Source organism: Metarhizium robertsii, assembly GCF_000187425.2.
Source record: "Metarhizium robertsii ARSEF 23 chromosome Unknown MAA_Scf_4, whole genome shotgun sequence".
Lineage (NCBI taxonomy): Eukaryota > Fungi > Ascomycota > Sordariomycetes > Hypocreales > Clavicipitaceae > Metarhizium > Metarhizium robertsii.
In genome coordinates, this window is record NW_011942182.1 from 1,697,772 (window position 1) to 1,719,785 (window position 22,014).

The 22,014-nt window shown below is 51.9% G+C and overlaps 9 protein-coding genes across 9 annotated transcripts; 4 read left to right on the top strand and 5 right to left on the bottom strand.

The window, feature by feature from the left end:
• Nucleotides 1-334: 334 nt before the first annotated feature.
• Nucleotides 335-1,005, bottom strand: MAA_02648 (NUDIX hydrolase domain protein; the record flags this gene model as incomplete). Its single annotated transcript, XM_007820646.1, has 2 exons — nucleotides 335-798; nucleotides 936-1,005. The coding sequence occupies 2 exons, from the start codon at nucleotides 1,003-1,005 to the stop codon at nucleotides 335-337; spliced, it is 534 nt and encodes a 177-aa protein (XP_007818837.1).
• A 4,052-nt stretch (nucleotides 1,006-5,057) lies between these two features.
• On the top strand, nucleotides 5,058-7,153 carry MAA_02649 (arginyl-tRNA-protein transferase; the record flags this gene model as incomplete). The annotated part of the gene is made up of 2 exons (XM_007820647.2): nucleotides 5,058-5,136; nucleotides 5,844-7,153. The coding sequence occupies 2 exons, from the start codon at nucleotides 5,058-5,060 to the stop codon at nucleotides 7,151-7,153; spliced, it is 1,389 nt and encodes a 462-aa protein (XP_007818838.2).
• Nucleotides 7,154-7,694: 541 nt separating this feature from the next.
• Nucleotides 7,695-8,862, top strand: MAA_02650 (Arginine-tRNA-protein transferase; the record flags this gene model as incomplete). The annotated part of the gene is made up of 2 exons (XM_007820648.1): nucleotides 7,695-8,165; nucleotides 8,341-8,862. The coding sequence occupies 2 exons, from the start codon at nucleotides 7,695-7,697 to the stop codon at nucleotides 8,860-8,862; spliced, it is 993 nt and encodes a 330-aa protein (XP_007818839.1).
• A 163-nt stretch (nucleotides 8,863-9,025) lies between these two features.
• MAA_02651 (uncharacterized protein) lies at nucleotides 9,026-9,890 on the bottom strand (the record flags this gene model as incomplete). Its single annotated transcript, XM_007820649.1, has 2 exons — nucleotides 9,026-9,418; nucleotides 9,528-9,890. 2 exons carry the CDS (start codon nucleotides 9,888-9,890, stop codon nucleotides 9,026-9,028), a joined length of 756 nt encoding a protein of 251 aa, XP_007818840.1.
• A 747-nt stretch (nucleotides 9,891-10,637) lies between these two features.
• On the top strand, nucleotides 10,638-11,492 carry MAA_02652 (Cytochrome c domain protein; the record flags this gene model as incomplete). The annotated part of the gene is made up of 3 exons (XM_007820650.1): nucleotides 10,638-10,647; nucleotides 11,123-11,408; nucleotides 11,468-11,492. The coding sequence occupies 3 exons, from the start codon at nucleotides 10,638-10,640 to the stop codon at nucleotides 11,490-11,492; spliced, it is 321 nt and encodes a 106-aa protein (XP_007818841.1).
• A 451-nt stretch (nucleotides 11,493-11,943) lies between these two features.
• MAA_02653 (uncharacterized protein) lies at nucleotides 11,944-14,184 on the bottom strand (the record flags this gene model as incomplete). The annotated part of the gene is made up of 1 exon (XM_007820651.1): nucleotides 11,944-14,184. One exon carries the CDS (start codon nucleotides 14,182-14,184, stop codon nucleotides 11,944-11,946), a length of 2,241 nt encoding a protein of 746 aa, XP_007818842.1.
• A 594-nt stretch (nucleotides 14,185-14,778) lies between these two features.
• On the top strand, nucleotides 14,779-15,700 carry MAA_02654 (Snf7 family protein; the record flags this gene model as incomplete). Its single annotated transcript, XM_007820652.2, has 3 exons — nucleotides 14,779-14,966; nucleotides 15,052-15,415; nucleotides 15,503-15,700. The coding sequence occupies 3 exons, from the start codon at nucleotides 14,779-14,781 to the stop codon at nucleotides 15,698-15,700; spliced, it is 750 nt and encodes a 249-aa protein (XP_007818843.2).
• A 197-nt stretch (nucleotides 15,701-15,897) lies between these two features.
• Nucleotides 15,898-17,044, bottom strand: MAA_02655 (fructosamine kinase; the record flags this gene model as incomplete). The annotated part of the gene is made up of 3 exons (XM_007820653.2): nucleotides 15,898-15,994; nucleotides 16,099-16,783; nucleotides 16,858-17,044. The coding sequence occupies 3 exons, from the start codon at nucleotides 17,042-17,044 to the stop codon at nucleotides 15,898-15,900; spliced, it is 969 nt and encodes a 322-aa protein (XP_007818844.2).
• Nucleotides 17,045-19,820: 2,776 nt separating this feature from the next.
• Nucleotides 19,821-21,417, bottom strand: MAA_02656 (beta subunit of GDP-forming succinate-CoA ligase; the record flags this gene model as incomplete). The annotated part of the gene is made up of 4 exons (XM_007820654.1): nucleotides 19,821-19,864; nucleotides 19,944-21,093; nucleotides 21,177-21,272; nucleotides 21,364-21,417. 4 exons carry the CDS (start codon nucleotides 21,415-21,417, stop codon nucleotides 19,821-19,823), a joined length of 1,344 nt encoding a protein of 447 aa, XP_007818845.1.
• Nucleotides 21,418-22,014: the final 597 nt, after the last annotated feature.

Sequence of the window (22,014 nt, forward strand, 5' to 3'; positions counted from 1 at the left end):
TTTCTCCGTCCGCTAACGCCTTAGTATATATGCACGATATATATTCTCCCATCGATGATGCAGAATTAGAAGAAGAAATGCAGCCAGTCTTCACTTGCATTCGGACTGAGCATGGTGAATCTGAGAATGGTCTCACTCCCTGTGTTGGCCGCAGTACTCTGGTCAGCTATGACCCTTTTTCGACACTCCGCTAAGACCTGAGACAAGATGTTGCCTTGTCAAGAATATCCAGGCTCAGAGACACAGCGTTGTGTGTAGATATGTCGGTGGAGAAAATGCCTTGAACAGAATGCGCCCGAAAGGATTGGCTGCAAAGGGAGGTACGGTATGACATCTACAATTGGTTGATAGTAGAGCGCTGAAGCGCTTCCTGCAGCTCAGGCCGAGTTGCCAAGGCGTCAAGAGCCTGGGTATAGGTAAACCACTGACGCTCTCGTTTATGCCTCTCAGGCCAGTCTTCCACCTCGCTGAGGACGGTGGCCTGGAAAAATGAGTATCTTGATCTGTCCTTGGACGACTTTGGGGGTCGCTTTTCGTCGATGGTGCCCAGATCATAGTCAATTTGAATAGTAATTCCAGCCTCCTCCCAGGCTTCACGTGTAGCCGCCTCTTGGCAAGACTCGTCGGTCTCCCATCCCCCTTTTGGGAGAACCCATCCTTTGCGCCGCGTCGACTGTATAAGAAGAACGAAGTTTAGGTCGGGACTTAAGGGGACGACTCCTGCGACGAGTCGCTCGCCTTTTGAGTTGTACCCTACATTGCGGGTGAACAGAGCGTTAGCAAGTTGTCCTGTTGCACCTGCAAGACACGGAGTCACAGGTGACCAAGAACGAAAGTGCCTTGTAGGCAGAATAGCAGAAGCATCATGTGCATGTGTTCGGCAACTGTGAAACAGACCGCAGGAAAGGCTCGCTTGGATGGCAACCAAGACTCACTTTGCTTATTTCTTCCGGTTCGAGACTGCATCGACCGACCATCGGACGTCTCTGACCCAGGGCCAGACATGCTCTCAAGGTTGTCGACTTCGAATGCGTGATGGTTTGCGACACCTCTGGCTGCGTCCAATCCAAGTATGTGGTGCTGGCGGAAAGCGCTAAAAAAAAGGTACTGGCTGATGCGAACTGCAAATCTCACAGGGGTGATTGAGGCGCTGTGACCCCGTCGTTGAGGCTTGCGTCTTGCAGCAAAAGAAGAAGGATCAAAGCGAACTACCACACATCATGGCCTTGGTTGATCTGGGTGAATGTCGTACAGGGACCGGAGTGAAGAGAAGAGAAGAGAATGAGGAACAGAGGTGTGAACAGATCGCAGTGATTCGAGTTTGGAGGAGGGCAGAGAGGCAAATGCCCCAGGCTGCTTCGTTCCCGGGGGGCCGGAAGGAAGTACTAAGTCACTTGTTGATACTAGCGACTTTATTGGGGGTCCTTGGTGGTCCTGGTGGTCCCGGTGGCCCTGGTGGCCCTGTGGTCACTGGCGGTTCAAGCGGCCAGGTCAACTCTACAAGTCTGGGCTACCAGACCCGTGGTGTCCAAGTGGGTCAACTGGTCTGATGCCGAATCTGGCTCGAGTGGGTTGGAGGCGGCGCCGGTCAGGGCAAAGCTGGACACGATCCGATGGTCTGATGGCCGGCAGCCTTCTTGTCAAGCGGATGCTAACTTCTAAAGCTTAGGAATTGTTGTGCAGGCGGCTTTTCACCAAAAGTCTGGCCGTCGAGCTTCGGCGAAACTGGCCAAGTCCCGCCAGGAACACTGAAAGCAAAGTACTACTGCAACGCGGCAGCACAGGAGCACGGGAGCACAGAAGTACGGGGGTACGGGCAGCTAACAAGTGCCTCGAGTTCCCGGAGACCAACAGGTCCTGGCTTGGCCTGTCGGGACTCAATGCTCCAAGCAAAGCACCAGCAGTGCGAAGGCCGATCGATAAAGAAGAGGCGGCCTCGGCGCCAGGCCACTCGACACGGCGCAATTCCCGGCGATTCTACTAATTTCAAGTAGAGTTGGGATACTGGGCCCGTGAACAGAGATGATACGAGCAGTGCAGCAGTCCCTCCAAGTTCGACACTTGAGCAGAAAGCAAGCACTCCAGGACTTGAAGGCCGAAGAACGTCTCCGAAGAATGTCCACCTCAACGAGTACGATACCTAGGTAGGTACTAGGTACCCGGTGCGTCAGGTGCGGTGAAGCCAGGTAATACCTCAAACGCCGTGGAAGGTCGTGGGGATCGTCGTGGTTGAAGTGGTGCCGAGGGGGCTTCCGCCTTTGTGAGGCCGAAGCCAAGCAGCGAAATCCGACGCGGGATGTGCGGGACAAGGGGGGAAAACACCAGACGCAGTCAATGCCACTCGATAGACTCGAACGTAGCAAAACAGAAGGACCAGGTAGTCCCGTCGACCTCCGACGTTCTAACAGGGATGCTTGTAAAAGGTCAAGTCCTATTTTCACGCTTGCCGGGCCAACTTCAATGCTTAAGGCTGGTTGGCAACTGGTCAACTGGCGGGAGCAGAGGAACAAGCTGTAGTCACGAGGCCTGTTCCGCGGCTGACGAGTGTACAAGGCCTTTCTGATGTGGGTTTAACCTTGGCTTGAAGGGTTTACACATGTATGTAAAAAAGGGAGCTGCAGCTAGATGGAGAATAAAACAGCCTCGTGTAGTCGGGCAGGAAGGCAACACCACAAGTGGCAATCAACGAAAATGCAGACGCTCGGGTCTCGCTGGGCGATGTCTACTTGTAGTAATTGCTTCCTGCTCATTGATCTAGAGGAAATCTGACAACAGCCCTGGGCGGCCGTTGGGAGCCCTCTGGTTAATATACATCGTACTCCAAATTTCTCACCGGGGTATCGTATCTAATATCCTGGGGCACAAGCTGGGGGCGTGAATGTGGTGTGGATGGCAGAAGAAGCTTGGATTGACCATTCACAGCGCCTGCCTCATATGCTGCATGTCCTTGGTGTTTGGATGTGAGGGCGATGAATGTACCCGTAGATGCATTTTCCTTTGGCTTCAAGTCTTCCGAGCAGAGTGCTGTGTGACAAACGACGCGGCATGCGATTGCTTGTAAGTGGCTAACGCCTGGACGCTTCGGCCGCGACTGCATGCCCACGCAATCACGCACGAAAGAAGCCGCTCCGTGGAGACTCAGTGAAGCAGGGCCGTGGCGTGGATCTGGCCGGCACATGCATGATTGAGGGTGGTAGCGAGATTCACAGCTCTCAAATGCTTCCCGTGAGGCTGGAGGAGGCTGGCAAGCTGGACGGGAAATGGACGAGGGTCTGAGCGTCGTTTCCCCGAGCTGGTAGTACGTACAGCCAACGAACCAGGCATTTGAAGGCCGGCGGCTCAGCGCGCAGTTGCATACTACTTCATGTCAAGTACAGAAGAGACGAAGAGTCATACACCTGCAGCACAGCTTATCCTGGCTAGTGAGCTGCTGGGTCAGGACTCAGGAAGACGTGGTTGGCCGCCCTGATCGAGGCGCGAATGCTGGAGGCACAAAGTGAGAGCTGCCTGCAGGTGAAATGGAGGGAGGGTCAACCGGTCACACAGCAACATCGTTGAGCGCTCATGCCGCCAGACGAGACAACGACTGTGTGAGCCACGATGTGTGTTTGAACAACTTTAGTGTCTGGAGAACTTGTCTGGTCAAGGAAGACAGCATTTTAAACTTACCGACTAGAGTCAACTGCCAAGCAGGCTGGCTCGAATATCGGTCTCGCGACACCATGCTGACACATGGTCTGTGGCGCATTTGCCTAAAGATGGCCGTGCTATGCTTATTATCAGTCCGTGGTGCGTCTTGTCAAATGATCACCAGCATGTAGATAGACGCTGACCCAGGGTGGCTGTTGCTTCCGAGTATTTGGACGTAGTTAGCTTCCACTCCTTTGTGTCTGGCCTTGCGTTCCCTTGATCGGGCAATGTCTGGTGTCACTGCTGTCGATACTGGATACGTTACCTGCTCAACTGCCTACATGTACAGAGTCGAAACAGCTGGGTGTGACATATATGTAGTTGCCGAGGATACTTGGGGCTCTAGATGCATCCTGTGCCTTGGTCCAGAGAAACACAAACACGAGCATGCTGGTACAATCATTGAGACCCCGCGCTGGGCCAGACATTGCTTTCTTTTATTTTTATTTTTATTTATTTTTTCTTTTGCTGCAACGTGCTGTATGCATGCAGGCACTCCTAGTCCACCATGCATGCCCCCCGTTCCCTGTAGGGCTAGCGGCAACTTTGAAGAGGAAAGAGGTGAGACCGAAGCGCCACGGCACCAGTTGACTTGCCCCTCCTGGCTCCTGCCCCTCCTGCCCGTCTTCTGCACACCCTTGGAGGTCGGCACCACCTGAATCCTGGTCGATGGCTGACACTACTCCGTACTGACTTCTATCTTGAACTTGCTGATCTCATCTGGAAGTTTTGCTTTAACAATGCAAATACCAATTGTGTTTTTGTTCTCGAACCGCTGATCAGTCACCTCCGCCGCCGCCGGCATTACCGGAGAGCCGTAAGCGACATTCATATCGAACTGCCCACCGGTCCGACACTTGTTTTGTTATCCTTGCTGTGTCCCGAGCATCAACATCCCTCTCGCCCTCGCCCCTCCTTGTCCACGCCATCATCATCATCAGTACTCCATACTTAAGGCGGCAACAACCTATCCACTGGAGCACACAACCGTTTGTCAGCTCAGCGGCCCCCAGCCCTGGATCCTAAAGTTTATTTTGATAGAGCCGAGTGCCAGCCAGCCAACCTTGTCAACCCCGTCAACCCTGTCTGACTGCTTTGCTTGCCCGATTCCCTCTTCAGGCATGTCTTTGATATTCCGAATTACTTGACCACGACCTCATGCCAGTCACGGGCGATTACACCTGGCTTCACCCTTTACGCATCGGCTTTCCTCTTGAGGAAACACAGCAGCTGCCTGCGTACCTAGGTAGGTGTCATTGATTTGGCAAAGAAGCAGTTGGTAGACGCTACCCGACCTTTCAACGGAGGACGCTTCGGCTTCGCAGAATCAGATATCTTGCTCGGCTGGGACGGTGCTTTTGTCCGCCATGGAACCCAGTCCGACAATTGGTACCATGCAGACCCCTGAAGACGCCTCAACCAGCTACGAATATATTTCTCCAATCGGTGAGTTGCTGTCTTCGTTTTTCGTTGCCTTTCCCTCCACCAACCCGGTCAATTTAACCCCACGTGCCCTCTCTCCTCCTCCCAGTTGGCTGGCCATGCAACCTCTGTTCATTATTCTGCCACTGGGCTTGGTATTTGCTGTACATAATGTTGGCTTGCCACGTTGTACGAGGTCACATTGATTGCTTTGGGCAACACTCGAACCTCCGTGGGTATTCAGTTGCCTAGCTGGGTAGGTAGTCAAAAGAGGGCAAGCTATTGCATGTTCGTTGCTACGCGATTCGCAGTGTGCATTGCGCTATGTCTGGTAGAATACCCTTTCTCCAACTCTACAGTGGGTGCAACAAAGAAGCAATATTTCGAGCCAATGCGGTTTTACTCGACTTCCCTCCCTGCTCGGCTACCATGATCTCCCAACAATTTCCTTCAATATACCTACAAGCCTAGTCAAAGTCGTTCAAAGACTGAGGTGTGCTGACGGATGCTATAGGATATGCAAACTCTTCGAGATGCGGTTACTGCCATACCCAGGGCCAGAGTCAGTCAAAACGTGAATTACCTTGCTCCCTTCTTAGTCTATTGGTCCCCTGTTTTCTTACGGCTGCCAAACACATAGATCTCCGTCGTCACTCTGTTACGCAAAATATGGCACATTTAAGGTTTATTGCATGAGTCGGCAAGCACACTGACGTTGTAATTCTACTCAGGCTATTCGTATTATGCAAACGCGACGTCATTAAGCCCAAAGTTCTATCAGACTCTTCTTGACCGGTGCTGGCGTCGATCAGGCAAACTCCTGTATCGACCGGACCAGAGGAGGTCGTGCTGCCCCCATTACACAATTCGGCTTGATTCTGGCCAGTTCAAACCTTCAAGAGACCAACGCCAAACTGTGAATCGGTTCAACAGATTTGTATTAGGGGAGTCGTATATCAAGGACGCAGCTCGACTTTACCCAAAACCCCGGAAAGAGGTCAAAAGGAGGGACAACGAATTCTGCCTTGTTGATCGTATACATGAAGCCGAGTATGGAAAATTGCAAACACCCCCAGAACCTGCGCACAGACTCGTCATCACTCTTGAAGACGACAACTTCACCGAGGAGAAATATCAGGTTTACGACAACTATCAACGAGTTGTCCACAAGGATCTCCCCGAAGATAGGACTCCTCGGGCCTTCAAGCGATTCCTTTGTAGTTCTCCCCTACGACGGGAAGTCATAGTGACACCTGATGGGCAAAATCGCAAGTTAGGATCATATCATCAGTGCTACAGGCTTGACGGCGTCCTGGTTGCCATTGGAGTATTAGATCTGCTACCCGACTGCGTCAGCTCCGTCTACTTTCTGTACCATGAAAGCATCCACAAGCAGACCCCGGGGAAGCTAGGTGCAATGCACGAAATCGCCTTAGCGAAAGAAGCAGGCTATCGTTGGTGGTACCCTGGGTTCTACATCCATAATTGCCCCAAGATGAAGTATAAGATCGACTATTCTCCGCAATTCATCCTTGACCCCAACAGCTTTGGCTGGGACCCATTAGACCAGGCAACCTTGAATCTCCTCGACCAGAAGCCGTTTCTCAGTCTATCCATTGAAAGGCAAGAAGCTTCAACTGCTGACAGCGGGCCCGAAACTGATGAGACTCGAGACTCCAAAAGGCCAAAGGTTAGCAACCAGGACGGGCAAACCACTCCTGGAAATGGCACACGCACAGAGGGTCACGACAACAGGGAGGAGGAAAATAATGATGAAGATGAAGACATAGGGTCCCTCTTTCAATCAAGCATGCCCGGAATCACTTGCGCCTCAGATATGGAGGAAGTGGATTTGGATCACATTGCCTTGAAAGTGTTTTCCACAGGACCTCTATTCGAGACTTCTGATCTCGTAGCTTGGGACTCCAAAAGCATCACCGATTGGCCTGGGATTAAGGCCTCCGTAGCAGAGCTGATTGCGGCTATTGGGCCAGATGTCAAAGATTTGATCTGTCTGGACATGGCACGTGAGAGAGCTTAGAAGAATTATTAAGCAACCAGTACGGGAGCTTCGCTATGTAGAAGCCTTCAATGACTACTCGTGTCTGACTGAGCTTACGTTTATCTTCTGAGTCGTATGGTTAACCCTCACTGCCTAGGCATTTCGCTCCCTCTGTCTCTCATTTTATCCCCTCTCCCTCTCTGTTTCTTCCTTTGGCCTTAAACAAAGAAGGGGGAGAGAAATTGGAATGACACTTTATTTTTGAGCAATATTTGATGTGAAATAAGCATCTTGCACTTGATGCGGTCGCTCTTAGCTTACGAAATTTTTATATTGACTTCACAGAGAGCCAAGCCCTCAGAGTCTCAGACTCTCAGAGTAGCGACATCGAACCGTCCCCACCACCGTCGCTGAGCCTATCTTATCAACAAAGCTCAGGCTGCGGCCCAAAGCTAGAGCTTCAAAAAAAAACTTTCAGAGACATCTTATTTCACAGGCAGTTCAGCCAGCAATTCAACCAGCGCCAGCACATCCAACGGATTGCTTCATCTCTCCTGGCAGGTGATCGCTTTGCGGGACCATGGCCACTCAGCAAACTCTTCTTTCTCCTGCCGAACTCGCATATCTGCACAGCACACTCTCTCTTACCCCACCAATCCGCCCTGATGGTCGTTCTTCAACGCAATTCCGGCCATTGACCGCAGAGACAGGTATTTTACCTGGAACAAACGGCAGTGCTCGTGTATGCTTTTCGGATGGCACAGAAGCCATTGTTGGTGTAAAGGCGGAAATCGAAAAAACCCCTGGCATACGAGATGCCGAAGACCGCGATGGCAAATTGAGTGCCATCGCAAGCGCCGCGGCTGATGATGCAAGGTCAAGAGCTAGAGGGGATTGGTTGGAAATGACGATCGAGATACCTGGCCAGAGAGACGATGAAGCTTCGACGGTGTTTCTGGCGGAGATGTTGAGAGAGGCGTTACTAGCAGATGGGGAATTCGCGAAGAAGCTTTGGATTAACAGACGATTTCATTGGAGATTGTTTCTTGACGTGAGTATCATACTACCGTCCTATTGCAAGATGCTGTTAACGTGATATTGACCTCTTTTTTTCTTTTTGGGCCACATAGGTTCTACTGATTTCACCGCCTCTCTCATACCCACTTCCACTTCTATCTCTAACATCACATCTCGCACTTCTCGCGACTCGGTTACCACGACTCAAGTCAGAAGGCGACGAAGACCCCATGTTTGACGACGACTGGGAGTCATCAACCTACTTGTATCCGCGTGACAGAGCTTCCACTGGTTTCCGACCGCCAATTACCCTGTTAGTCATTGGAGTGGGCGACAATATCATTTTCGACCCGTCCAAGGAAGAGTTGGCAGTTGCGGAGACGGCACTGGCCGTATCAGTAGGAGAGGTTAGGGAAGAAACGAAGCCGGGAGGGATGAATGTCGACTCGAGACGAGAGCTAAGACTGTTGTCAATGAGAACAGTTGATCCGCCTTCGAGACTGACTCCTCCCGGTGTGCCTAATTCCGTTAATGTCGCTGCGAACGGAGCATCAGCTGGCTCTACTACGAAGCAACAGGTGGACGGTCACCAAGCTGTGCAGGGCGTGTGGAAAGCACCCTTGGGCGGAAGCAAATTCAGCGTGATGAACGGCATTGTAGAAGCCGTGCTTGAAAAGGGTGGTGTTGCGGATGAAATATTGGATGGGCTAGAGAGTGTAGATTTAACATGAAGGCGATCATCAGGCAAAATGGGAGGATTTGGGCTATGTGCAGCGTATTATTATTAGTGTGCACGGTTTATTTACAGTCCTATTTGCATGGCGGCCCAGGCGTTCCGAGTACTTTCAGAGTTATCGTAGGAGGACAGGCCAAAAATAGCATGGGTCCAGTCAATCACCAAATACCTAGCCATTTCTTCCTCTGCTCCGGCTTCTCGTCCGATTCGGATGTTGGGGGCAATTCTCGTCCAAGCGCAACAGCCTCCAGCTCCTCCTCTGATTTTCCTTCGTCCTTCCCAAAAACTAGAGAAACAGGGTCCTTGGTCTCAATGCCGTGTACCTTCATGTAGTACTTTCTCTTTGCGACGTCATCCAGATATCTTGTTCGATGTTCACCAGCCTTTGTAGCCTTGTCCTTTTCGTGCAGGGCGATGACGTTTTTCCATGCGGCGAAGAAGTATGAAGGATGGTGCCAGAGATCGGACATTGGAGGAACGAGGTCCTTAAAGGGGGAGTTGTAGGCGTAATTCATGAAGAAGGTGTATATAGCCATTGCAAACAAGGCCCCCTGCATGGTGAGTTAGTGATGCTTTTTTTCTCTTGTATTTAACACGCTTCTCCATGAGATTCCGAAAAGGATTCATGCAAGAAGAGAAAGTGGCATAGGTAGGCCATACCATGGTAATAAAAGTATGGAGCAACCTGCTATGCCAAAACCAATGAGACCAAGAGCCCTCGGGGGCCATGACACCAGGGTAATGCCTCTTGTTCTGGGCAGAAATCTCCGACGCGCTCAGTTCAGGACCGTAATGCTTGGGCATGGCGTTTCGCTTGAGTCGGGATCCGTGGGACGGGGGGTTAAACTTGGCTGGCTTCTCAAGCACAATTGGCTTTTGGGACGGGGGGTTGCGGTGACCGGTCGATGATGACGATGATGCGTATCTGATGCGAACATTTTGGGAGAGTGGTATGCGGACGCCGCGCCACAAGGGACCTTGCAGAGGTAGCAAGAAGCGCGGTATTATCGTTTTCGACGTCATTGTGAGGTGGGCAGTGGAAATTTGGAACTATTCCGTTGTATCAATACAGCTCAATGGTTGAAGCTTGGGATGCTAGGGATTTTTTTGGGCAGGATTTCTCTAGCACCTGAATGCACCCTGAGTGGTAGCCTTGGACCCTCAGGCACATATGCTGGTGCCAACGGCTTTTGCCGAGCTTTGGCCGATTGTGCTCCGGGCGAATGGGGCGAGGGGCTAGAGGCTAGAGGGGATAGGGAGGCGAGGGCAACACTGGCGCTCTCTCACCACCTGTGGGCGTCGGACATACAGGACCAGTTTACGCCAGTTGGTGGACAGCAGTGGACATGAGTGGGGGCACCTGGGCACATGAGCAGCCGAATACTGCTCAAGCGTTGTCTGAGAGCAGGAACTATGTACATTGTTGGCTCCTGTCCGAGTTTACCCGGCGCAGCTGATGTGGCGGGTCCGCTGACTGCGTAATTGCACGGCTCTGATTGGGCTGCGCCGCAGGCCACTGTGGCTCAATCGTGCGGACATCTTGCCAGGAGTCCGGTTTTTGAGTGCCTAGCTGATCGGTCCATGCTGTCATAAGTAAACTTTTTTTTTCATTCGATGTTCCTGGCCTCTCTCTCTTCTCCCTCTCCATCCTCTACGCCATAACTCTATCGACAATCCCAAGTCGTCACTGACAACTCTCGGGATTCTTCTTCGCGACCGTTCCTACGAATACACTTTTTTCGGTACCTTTTTCAAGACCCCTAATTCAAAATGGCTGGCGGTAAGTCTTTCAATCGTGGTGTATCCTCACAGCCGAAGAAGCCTCGGGCAATCGGACGAGCCGGTTTGCTTTGCCATTGCGTCAGCGCATGACGATGAATGAAGACGAAATTTGCCGGAATCGACTGGTCGAACCGCAATTGAGCGATTTCCAGTGTCCACGTTGTGTTTTTCGGCTCAATGGTGGCATGCGCAATTCCCTTCAGGCGTCGGTTGCTCGTGTTCTCTGCGTCATTTTCATTGTGCCGGGAAAAGGTCAATTCTGTGGACGCGGGAAAAAATTCTCTCATACAGCGATTCCGATTATGGCAACGCAAGCTTCGTCTTTTTCTTCATTGTGTCGGTCTGCTGGCTCTGCATTCGGCCACGCCGCTGTCTACCGATTGATCTCGGGGCCTGTCATCACTTTTTTCTTGGCGTCTCGGAGGACAGAACTCACGTGTCAACGGGGCATATGCTAATAGACCTTACTTCAGGTGACGCTAAGAAGGGTGCCAACCTCTTCAAAACCCGTTGTGCTCAGTGCCACACCGTCGAGAAGGACGGCGGCAACAAGATTGGTCCCGCTCTGCACGGTCTTTTCGGCCGCAAGACTGGCTCCGTCGACGGCTACTCCTACACCGATGCCAACAAGCAAAAGGGCATCACCTGGGACGACGATACCCTCTTCGCTTACCTTGAGAACCCCAAGAAGTACATCCCCGGCACCAAGATGGCTTTCGGCGGTCTCAAGAAGGAGAAGGACAGGAAGGACCTGATTGCGTAAGTACACGCTGGCTTGTATCCAGAGTTTTCTCGCCACATGCTGACAAGTCAACTAGCTTCCTGAAGGATTCTACTGCTTAAGTGCCTTGCACGTGTATTAATACGACATGATAGACGGGGATAGGATGAGTGTATTATAGACAAAATTTAGAATAGCCGGGGCACTACCAGGATGTGCTTGTTATTCAACTCCGCTTTGACGAGAGTTTATTTCTGCTGGCATTGGCTCCGACTCTGTGACAATACGATCGAGTGGTGCAGTTTACAAAGACTGGTATCCCATCCTTGGGCATGCACGCCGTCTAGCTTTTTATTTCTTGCACATATCTACGAGCTACCGAGAGCAGAAACCGTCTGTATGTATGCATGCCAGGGTCACTGGCCACTTTCATGTGTTGTGCAACCTGATCTTACATGTTCACTTTTGGCTTGAATACTACCATAATGCATAAGGACTTTTTGCATACGCAGCCATTGTTGGCAGCATGCAGTCGGTATATCGGCCCTCTACCATAGTCAGCTACTCACGCTCTCAGATAATCATGTCCCTCTCTCTATACGATGCCGGATCCCGCACACTTGCCCTCGTATTCGCCAACGCAAACTCCCAATCCGCCTCAATCATCTCCTTACTCGACGTTTCGTCCTGCATCCACCTCTCTAAAGCACTCTCCGCAGCTTTTGCATGCAAACCGCTGAGGTCTGCGCCGCTGAAATTTGCACAGCGTGGATCCTGGGCCACGGACGAGAGGCCTCCCATTGCAACAGGCGACGGGTTCTCATGACGAGTCCGATAGATGGCTCGGAGGATATCCACGCGCTCTGAGGGGGTGGGGAGGTCAATAAAAAGCTGGACGCCCAGACGCCCCGGACGCAGAATAGCTTCGTCAATCATTTCGGGACGGTTCGTGGTGCCGATTACGTAGACGCCCGTTCGGTCTTGTGCGCCGTCGAGCTCGGTAAGGAGAGCGTTTACCACGCGAGCGCCAGAGTCGGTGGAGGAGTTGGCCCGGGGGGGCACGATAGAGTCGATCTCGTCGAAGAAGAGGATGCAAGGGGTTGAGGAGCGCGCTCGCTGGAAGAGTTCCCGGACTGCGCGCTCGGATTCTCCAACGTACTTGTTGAGGAGTTCGGGCCCGTTGATGAGGATGAAGCTTGCCTTGGCTTCGTTGGCGATGGCTTGGGCGACGAGGGTTTTGCCGCAGCCGGGAGGGCCCCAGAGGAGAATGCCGGCGGTTTGCTTGAGGCCGAATTCTTTGTACACCTGGGGCCGTTTGATGGGGCCGATGATGGACATGTGTAGCTGTTTGCGGGCCTTGTCGAGAGCTCCCACTTGGTCCCAGGTGACGTTGGGGATGACGGTGAAGCCTTCTTTGCGCAGGGAGGGGGTGAAGTCCTTGATGACGGATTTGAAGTCTTCCATGGATACGGGTGCTCGTGGCCGTATACGCGGGCGCATGGTAGAAAAAAAGTCTCGGTTTCCAGAGAGGATGGCAGACTTGATCTCGGACATGCAGACGTCGGTGGCCTCGGCATCCTCGCTGATGCATTTTGCGGCTAGTTCAGTGGCCAACTTGGTAATGAGGACGAGTTCGGCTGCTACGAAACCGTGTGTTATTCTGGCAATTTCACCCAAGTCGACGTCTTCCGCAAGCGTCTTCTTTTTGGTTACCGTCTGCAAGATGTCCTGTCTTGCTTCGTAGTCTGGAATCTTCAGTTGTTTGGTAACTTCGAACAAACCGGTTTTTAATATTGCCTGGTCAACATCTGCGATTTTTGACGTGGTGGCCATGGCGAGGACGTACCCGTCTTCTCCTCGCCGGTGTTTTAATCGTTGCATCTGCTGCGTGAAGAGGCGAATGGCCTTGAGGTGGTGTTCGTTGTGGTTGGATGAGCCAGTCTTGGACATATACTGGTCGATCTCGCCGATGAAGACGATACTAGGGGCCTGTGCTATTGCGGCGTCAAAAGCTTCAGTCATGCTCTTTTCCATTCTTTCGGGGTCTTCGAGGCATCCATTGAGGGAGACTAGGGGTACGCCGAGCATTGATGCCACATTCTTCACCAATGACCTCTTTCCCATGCCACAAGGACCAGATAGGAGGATGCCGGTTGTCCGGTCCCATCCATTTTCTTCGTAGTAGTTTGCAAACCGCAAGAGCCTGCAGCCATGCTCAAGGAGATCGCCATACACCTCTCCAAGACCGCCCAGCGGTACCTCCTCATCGACATGCTCGACCGTGAACCGGCTTGCCTTTTGAGTTTTCCTCATCTGCTGCTTGTCCTGTTTCTGAACAGATGAGGGACCTTCAGATACATTGCCATTAACAACTGTTTCAACAGCACTGGTTTGACCGGGTATGTCCTCGGTGTCCGCTTGGATTCGGCGTTTTTTTGCCGGAGAAGGTTCTGTCGATTCGGCCTTGTTGGCGGGCGGGTCTTGATGCCAAAGTTTCGTCATTTGTCGATTCAACAGAAATCTCTCATCTTCTGGCTTCTCTGGTTCAGCCTCTTCTATAGCAGCCTCGGAGTCGCTGGAATCATCAGCCTCTTGCTTTCTGAACAAGAGCACACGATCTATTGCGTCCTCTATAATCCTCTTCTTCTGTCTCTTAAGGCTTGAATTTGACCGTTGGATTGCATCGTATGCTGTGGTGATTGTTTTGAACGGCCTGCAACCATTTGCCGTTTCCAGTTGCTTTAACACAGTGTACACATCTCGTTCTATCCGTGAACGAAGATTGACTCGCGATTTCACCATGCCAGGAGGCATATTTGGTGAGCGTAACGTAATCAGAAATATTGATGAATTCAGGTGTACAGCATCGGAGGGCTGTAGATGATGCACCGATATTAATGTTCGCGGGCCAGTGGAGGCACGCGCGCCGTTTGAAAGTTTGTGGCATATATCCCCGTTCCAACAAATGAGATGCCGCTAAATACAAGTGACAGACAAATGAGAGTCGTCACCAGACGTAAAAAAATCAGTGAGTCGTTCAAGTGAAGGATTCAACGTTGACCCATTCCAGGTGCTGTAGGTGTTGGACAAGGAAGAACGCCTTTGGTAATTAGGTTCGGTTCGATAGTCGGTTTCAGATAACTTTCCCATCGGTAGCACTCCCTGTCCGGCTATTTGGCTAGCATTGCATGCGACATATGGCTGTTGTCCCGCAATGATGCTCTCTCGGAATCTCAAATCCACGTGATGGGCAGCGCCGCAGACTCCTTCCTCTTCTTTTTTTCTTTTTTTTTTTTTAGCATGTCCAAGTCCGAGGCGGCTTATCGATAGCGCCCGAGCCCCATTAGCGCGCCACCCGGACATCTCAAGCTGGACCTCCAGACCTATGACGATCCAGCAGCGGGCCGCATGGGCATGCGACACCATACAGACATAGTATCAGCTACCCCATCGACTCCCGAGTTACGCTTCAACTACACTTCTTCCGTCTGGGGCGGCATCACCAAGTGTTCGATAGACCTTCCACTCAACGGCTGGATCCGGAGAAGTGTGCACATCATGGGGGGCAGCACCAGCAGAGTCACGGCCCAGGACAAGTACGTTTCCGCCCGCTCCCCCTTCGTTGCGCACCGCATCACACTGGCGCCACCCCGCTCATTGACCATCTCGTGCTCGATACAGGGCCATCCTGGACATGAAGAACCAGCGCGACAAACTACACCAGTACCAGCGGCGAATCACCGTCCTCACCGACAAAGAGACGGACATCGCAAAGCAAATGCTCGCCAAGGGCGACAAGAAGAGAGCCCTGCTGGCGCTGAGGCGCAAGAAGTACCAGGAGTCGCTGCTGGCCAAGACGGACGCCCAACTCGAACAATTGGAGAAGTTGACGTCGAATGTCGAATTCGCGCTAATACAAAAGGACGTCGTGTTTGGGCTGCAGCAGGGTACCAAGGTCCTGAAAGAGATTCATGCCGAGATGGGGGGCCTGGAGAATGTGGAGAAACTCATGGGCGAAACGGCGGATGCAATTGCTTATCAACAGGTATGTTTTCCCTCTTGTCGAGAGATTTGCCTTGTCATTTTTACTCTAGGTTGGATTGTGGTGGCTCACGGCTGCTGTGACAAACAGGAAGTCAGCGACATGCTGGGCGGCCAGATATCGAATCAAGACGAGGAGGAGGTCGAGGACGAGCTGGCTGCGCTGCAAGCAGAGCTCGCCGGCGAGGGACAACAGCTTCCATCCGTTCCAAATGCTCAGGTTCCCACATCTGAGAGGCCGGAGGGGGAAGAACCTGCGCGAGAGGCACGGCAAATGTTGGCCGCCTAGCTAGCCTAGCTTCAAATACTGGGCCGTCATGTTCGTCGTTGCAATTTTATAGACGGGGCCTTGGTGCATTTACAGCGAGCAATCATACACGGAGTCGGGGAGTATTTTTTTTTTCCGCAATAGCATTGATTATACAAAGCATTTTTGAATATATTCATTATTACACCACGATGAGGGGTGCCTTTCTTTTTTCATTTCTAGCTGCCGTATTTCGCAATTAGCTTTCTCATAAGGGACATGGCTCCTCCGCGATAGCCACCACCAAATATAGCAAAGTGATTCAAGTGGTGATATCTGCAATTGTCAGTCTACAACCAATCGAATTCCCAATCGAATTCCCCAACGCAAGAACGCGAAAGGGGGGGGGCAGAGAACCCAGGCAGCGTATGTCAACTTACAACTCATAAAGCGCCACTCTGTCTTCCCACTCGTGTTTTGGTTCTGCCTTTGGGACCAGCCTTTCATATTCCTTCCAAAAACTGGCCCCAAACCCTCCAAACATGTTCATTATACCCAACTCATACTCGGAATGGCCGTATACAGCAGAGGGGTCAAAGACGACTTCTTCTGCGCCGCCCTTGCCGCCAATTCGCCCCTTGGAGTGATTTCCACACCACAAATCGCCATGTATAACCACGGGTGTTATGTCCTTCATGGTAGACTCGCCTACTAGCCGAGGGACGACTTTGCTAGCCACCGTTTCGACGGCTTTACTCAACTCGGCATCGCTGCCGTTGTTCCTCACGCAGTGTTTGAGAATACTCCGAAGTCGGTTGTCGGCGTAGAACAGGGCCCAAGATGATTTCCACGAATTGTCTTGGGCGGTCTCGCCGCAGCACGTTGAGACAGGGAACCCAAACATGGGCTTGTCGTGGCCATCCGGGATGGGAGCTGGTGTGGTATGCAGTCTGGCGAGTTTGGCTGCCAGTGAAAGTCCCGAACCCCCGGGGGCCGTAGACCCCAAGTCGAGAAAGTCGGTGACGAGGAAGTACTTGTTCGGGGTGGACATGGCTCCATGAGCATGGGATTTGGGGCAAAGGCTGGGAACGGCACTGTGGATGGCATTTAGGGATGAATGCTCGCCTGCAGTCACAGAGTCAGTGGTGTTTGATCCCCCAGAGCGCCAAGGTCTGGATGCGCAGACCATACGATCGTACCCTTGAACATGAGCTCAGCAGCGCTGCCAGTACCGGTCTTTACGAAGTAGTTGATGGACTGGCCGTCGATTGTGGCGGATAGCTTGAAGGTGGCTGCGAAGCCGGAGGAGCCATGGGAGGCAATCTCGGCATGCTGGTCATCTATGCCGAGGGCTTTTAGAATCGCAGGATCGACATTGGGAGCCATGGTTATCGTATGTGAAGCTTGGGGGAAACCTGGAGCCGTCGGCAATGGCGTTGGGCAAACATCAGATTAGCAATGCGCATGATGGCGGGGTGACGTCAAATGGACGGATGGCGGCATGCAGAACGGAGTTTATGCGCCCAGCCATGATTGCCCACGGCCACCCCCGAGAATGAGCAAAGGGCATAACTTGTTAGAGATGCAGACGTAGAGAATCCCATAATGATATATTAATAATGATATACTTTCATATCGTGAACCGTGAAAACATTGCAACGCTTTGTTCGCCCGTGATGCCTTGTGTTACCGAGCATCTCGACACTGTGGTGTAAGTCGCCAGGGCACGACGACCAGACTACCAGACCAGACACAAAAGAAAAAGAAGAAGAGATCATGGCGCCATGTCCAGATGTCGTCTTCCCTTGTCTGGCAAGTGCTTGATGATTGTATATGCAAGGTGAACTCCTCCCCTCCCGACGCCTTGTATCCCCTAAAAGTGGTATTTTCGTATCCCCATCCAATCCACCAAATCAATGCTTATATGAAGTATCCCCGCGTGTTCGGTCATTGGGCCACGCTGATAAAAGTATTGGCCTAGTTCTCGGAGACGAGCTCTACATGCGTCGTCGTCGTAGTGGTGTCTCGGCTGCTCACTGAGACGGTATCCGGTTCCCGCCCAGGTCGTGACAGTGAATCAGTCGAGCTGGACTTCAGATTTGAGGAAGTTGTATGTCTTGGTGGTCCCATTCGAGGCTGCTGGGCAAGGATATTGTAGCAGTTGGCACATGGACAAACTGGGTTCGTGTTCAGAGGTGGTGGAGGAGCCATGTGGCGGGCGAACCAACTCTGTTTCTTGGAAGGCATGTTGAGAACGGAATGTAAAAGGAAATGTGTAGCCAGTTCAAAATGAGGAGGCGTGTGTTGTGCAGTGTAGATCGAGGCCTGTGCTGCTCTTTATGGCTTTCCCATCTGAACACGTCAGTCCAACGAGGGAGGAGTTGCATATTTATATTCTTCAGAGCAGCCACCACCATTACCCTCCTCCAACACCGCTTCCATGCCAAGCCTGTGTCGAAGGATCCTGAATCGAGGCGTTATACTTGCACCGAGTCTATTCCCGTGGTGGGGCAGCAATCTGTGCCATCTGTGCCGTGTCCTTGAGCTACTAGTAATAACTTGTGTCAGCTGGGAATAAGCCCGATTTGTTCGTTCGCACCGGAGTCAGCGGGTAGCTCCACTTAATCTTGTTAAATCGTTTGACCCTTGTGAGGCTGGCTGGTCCAAGGATTCGATTTCCAAACCACCCTCTGGTGATAGCCGAACATTGCCGAAAAGCCCTGTCAATTTTTGTTCTCGTGTAGAACTAGAACTTCAGATTGGGTCTGTTGACGCTCAAGAGGGCCTCTTCTGATATAATGTATCAAGTTTGCGTCATGTTGAATCGCATGTTGGTTGTCAATATCCAGGCTTTGCAGTCCGAACAAGAGTTGGCTGTGTGAGTTGATGAACCTGGATTCCCATTTCCGCCTTGGGTCTAGTGTGCAGTTCGAGTTTTCTCGGCATGCCTGGCCATGACACAGTTACTGTCGAACGGTGCAAAATCTCATTCAAATTTCCATGTTGCCAAAGGCTACTAGTGTCAACTAGTCAACTGGTGGTGGCCTCTGGCAACAACGCCTTGCTTACCTAACTTGAGTTGGTACATGCACATGTACAATGTACATTACGTCTAAAGCTTAAAGAGGGAAAAGATGGTACTTGAGTTGCGCTCGGTGCACATTCGGCCTTCGCAATTCTTCCAGACTCTCGCTCTGAGAGCCTTTTGCATTCGGGCTTGGTCTCCGAAACCCCGAAACTACTACTGCTTAACACGGAATGACTATCCTCTGACAGATCGCAATTTTCTACGCCTTTCTTTCCAAAATTACACAATCCCCGGCCGGGGAAGCCTCGTGCAAGCCTCCCGTGTCTCCGCTCTCTTCCCGCAACAGCCAGATCAGTCACACACCACACATGCGTACAACCGTAGCAGTGCATACCAGCGTTGAAATAAATGGCATGCCTAGCTCGGCTCATCCGGCCCTGCCCGGCATCAAAAGTGGATATCTGAATGGTCAGGGTCGCATCCTGCGCCACGCATAACGCGCCCGCGCCGGGTATTATCAACACAACACAGCACCAGATGACTTGTAATGAACGGCCCTTCCGTCCGAATCGGCAGTAACCGAGTGATGCCGACGATGGCGTTGCATTCAATGACAGGCGTGTGCAGGCGAAGCACCTGTCTCAGCTGATTCGTACCGTGGTGTGCATTTGTACTTTGACGGACTAGTAGTTGCTACATATTCCCCATGTCGCCGTTTTTAACTTGCAAAGTTGTATCCCAAAGCCACAAATACGTGAATCGACGGATTGCCCGACACGTCCAAGGTGTTTTGTCCATAAATGCGGCTCAGTTCGGTTCGCCATCAAGTTGTGGTGTTAATCCTAGTGCAGACATATTGAGCATTGTCAAATGCAGCTCTGTGGTCTCGCCTTTGAAACCTCCAGCCTCAATAACCATCACGGCACTCGTCTCCATCACTCCATCAGGCGGACCATGCCAATGTGATAAATGGCAAACAACCCAAATCCGATTCTATTAACTGCGAAAGGCTGATTGCATGATACGTCAACAATACACTAGGCCGCCATCTGAGACAACATTACTTGGAGCCTCCAAAAATCCTGAAATATTACACGAAATGCCAGTCTTTCCCAGTCCACGAGATGCATAATTTTAGATACCCAGGGTGAACTCGACGCCAACGTCAATATCACGAGCTGCAAACCGCAAATTGTTAGGGATTTCTGAACCCGTGGAATGACGTTTGGAGAGTGAAAGTGGGACACAAAAACTTACCCAGCTTGACGACCTTTGACAGCTGCACAGACTTTTCAGCGGCGCTTTGCAAATCATCAATGGAGAAAATCTTCATGCCAGACTCGTTGATGATCTTGTGAGCCTGCTCAACGTTGGTGCCCTGCAGACGAGCGATGATGGGGATCTTAAGGTTGAGGTTCTCGACAGTCTTGATCAGTCCGGTGGCGATGTGGTCGCAACGAACAATACCACCGAAGATGTTGACGAAGATGGCGGTGACCTTAGGGTCGCTGGTGATGAGCTCAAAGGCCTCCTGAATTGCCGCAGGGGTAGCGCCACCACCGACGTCAAGGAAGTTGGCGGGCTGTCCACCGTTGAGCTTGATGATATCCATGGTGGCCATGGCCAAACCAGCACCATTGACGAGGCAGCCAATGTCGCCATCGAGCTTAATGAAGTTGAGTCCAGACTTGGCTGCGCGGACCTCATCAGGGTCCTCCTGACTGGTGTCACGCCACTCGAAAACCTCTTTCTGGCGGAAATCGGCATTGTCATCGAAGCCAAACTTGGCATCCATACACAGAACCTGGTGGTCGTTGGTCTCAGAGAGAGGGTTGATCTCAATCTGAGTGGAGTCGCGCTCGAGGAAGATCTTGTACAACTTCTGGATGGTATCCTTGGCATCCTCAACGCACTGCTCACTAAAGCCCAGCTTGGTGGCAATGCCACGGGCAATGTCGTCCGTTACACCAGTGTTGATGTCAACGTATGTGGTGATGATGGCGTCGGGGCTCTCTTTGGCTACGGTCTCGATATCCATGCCACCCTGGGACGAGGAGACGATAACAGGGGACTGGGAGGCACGATCCATGAGGATAGCTAGATAAAATTCGCGACGAGCAAACTTGCGCTCGCAAATATAGACAGCGTTGCAGAGACGGCCACCAGCGCCGGTCTGCTTGGTGATGAGCTTGTGGCCAATCATCTGCTGGGCAAACATCTCGGCCTCGTGAGGAGAGTAAATGACGCGGACGCCCCCCTTGAGGCCGTTGTCAAAGGTACCCTTGCCTCGTCCACCGGCGAGGACCTGAGCCTTGATGACCATGTCCTCGGTGCCAATCTCCTTTGCAACAGCCTTAGCTTCTTCGGCAGTTTTGGCAACAGCGCCCTTAGGAACACCGACACCATACTATGTGCACCATATGGTCAGTAAGAGCAAGTATTTAGCTGCTACCAGAGGATGACGATCCGGGGCAGTCGGGGCTTTGTTACCTGTCGCAGGAGGTCGGCAGAGAGGTACTCGTGAATACTCAGAGCTCGTCGTTGTTGTGCAACGCCAGGGAATCTGACGGCGGGGGCGACCTGAAGCTGTTGAGCAACATGTAGTTAGCAGCTTGATACTAAGGGGATGGCGAGGGAAAAAATGCGCTAGGTCATGGACGAGACCACACTGACGAACCTTGGAGGCGTTGAGCGCCGATGCCAGGGCACGGCTGCGTCCGATGTTGAACATGTTGGCGGGAGACTGGCAGCTGCCAATTGACTCGTGACGGAGGAAATAGAGGTATTCGCGATGAGGTCAAGGTGAAAGGACGGGATTGATGTAAATGCACAAGGCACCGAAACAGCTCTCAAACCTCAAACGGGAAACCAGCGTGGCAGCTTGGGCCTAGCCAACCCGAGTTTCGCCGGCACTTGGGCGGAAAAAGGTAGCGCCGTCCCCATAGCAGCTTGAGCAAACAGGTCAGAAAGTCACTCGTCAAGATGGCAGCCATCGTTGCTCGTGCCTCGTGCATCAATTGAGCGAACAGGATGGATCGGGCCTATTCACCACCTCTTTGTAACGGCGGCAGTGGCCTTTTTATGCAGAATCCAGATTTTTCGAACTTGTGTGTCCCATGTTGCGTTGTTGACCGACTTCCCGATGTGTGCATCCCAGCACCTTCAGCAACGACCAGTTGCGACTTCCTCTCTGGTCAATGCTAAAAGCATCGATGACACATGATCAGTTACAGGGCTGACAAAAGCTTCCATCGTTTATCTCGTTTCTTCACATCTCTTATCCTACACCGGTATTCGATCATTGTTTGTCGAAGGCGGTGTTTTCTTC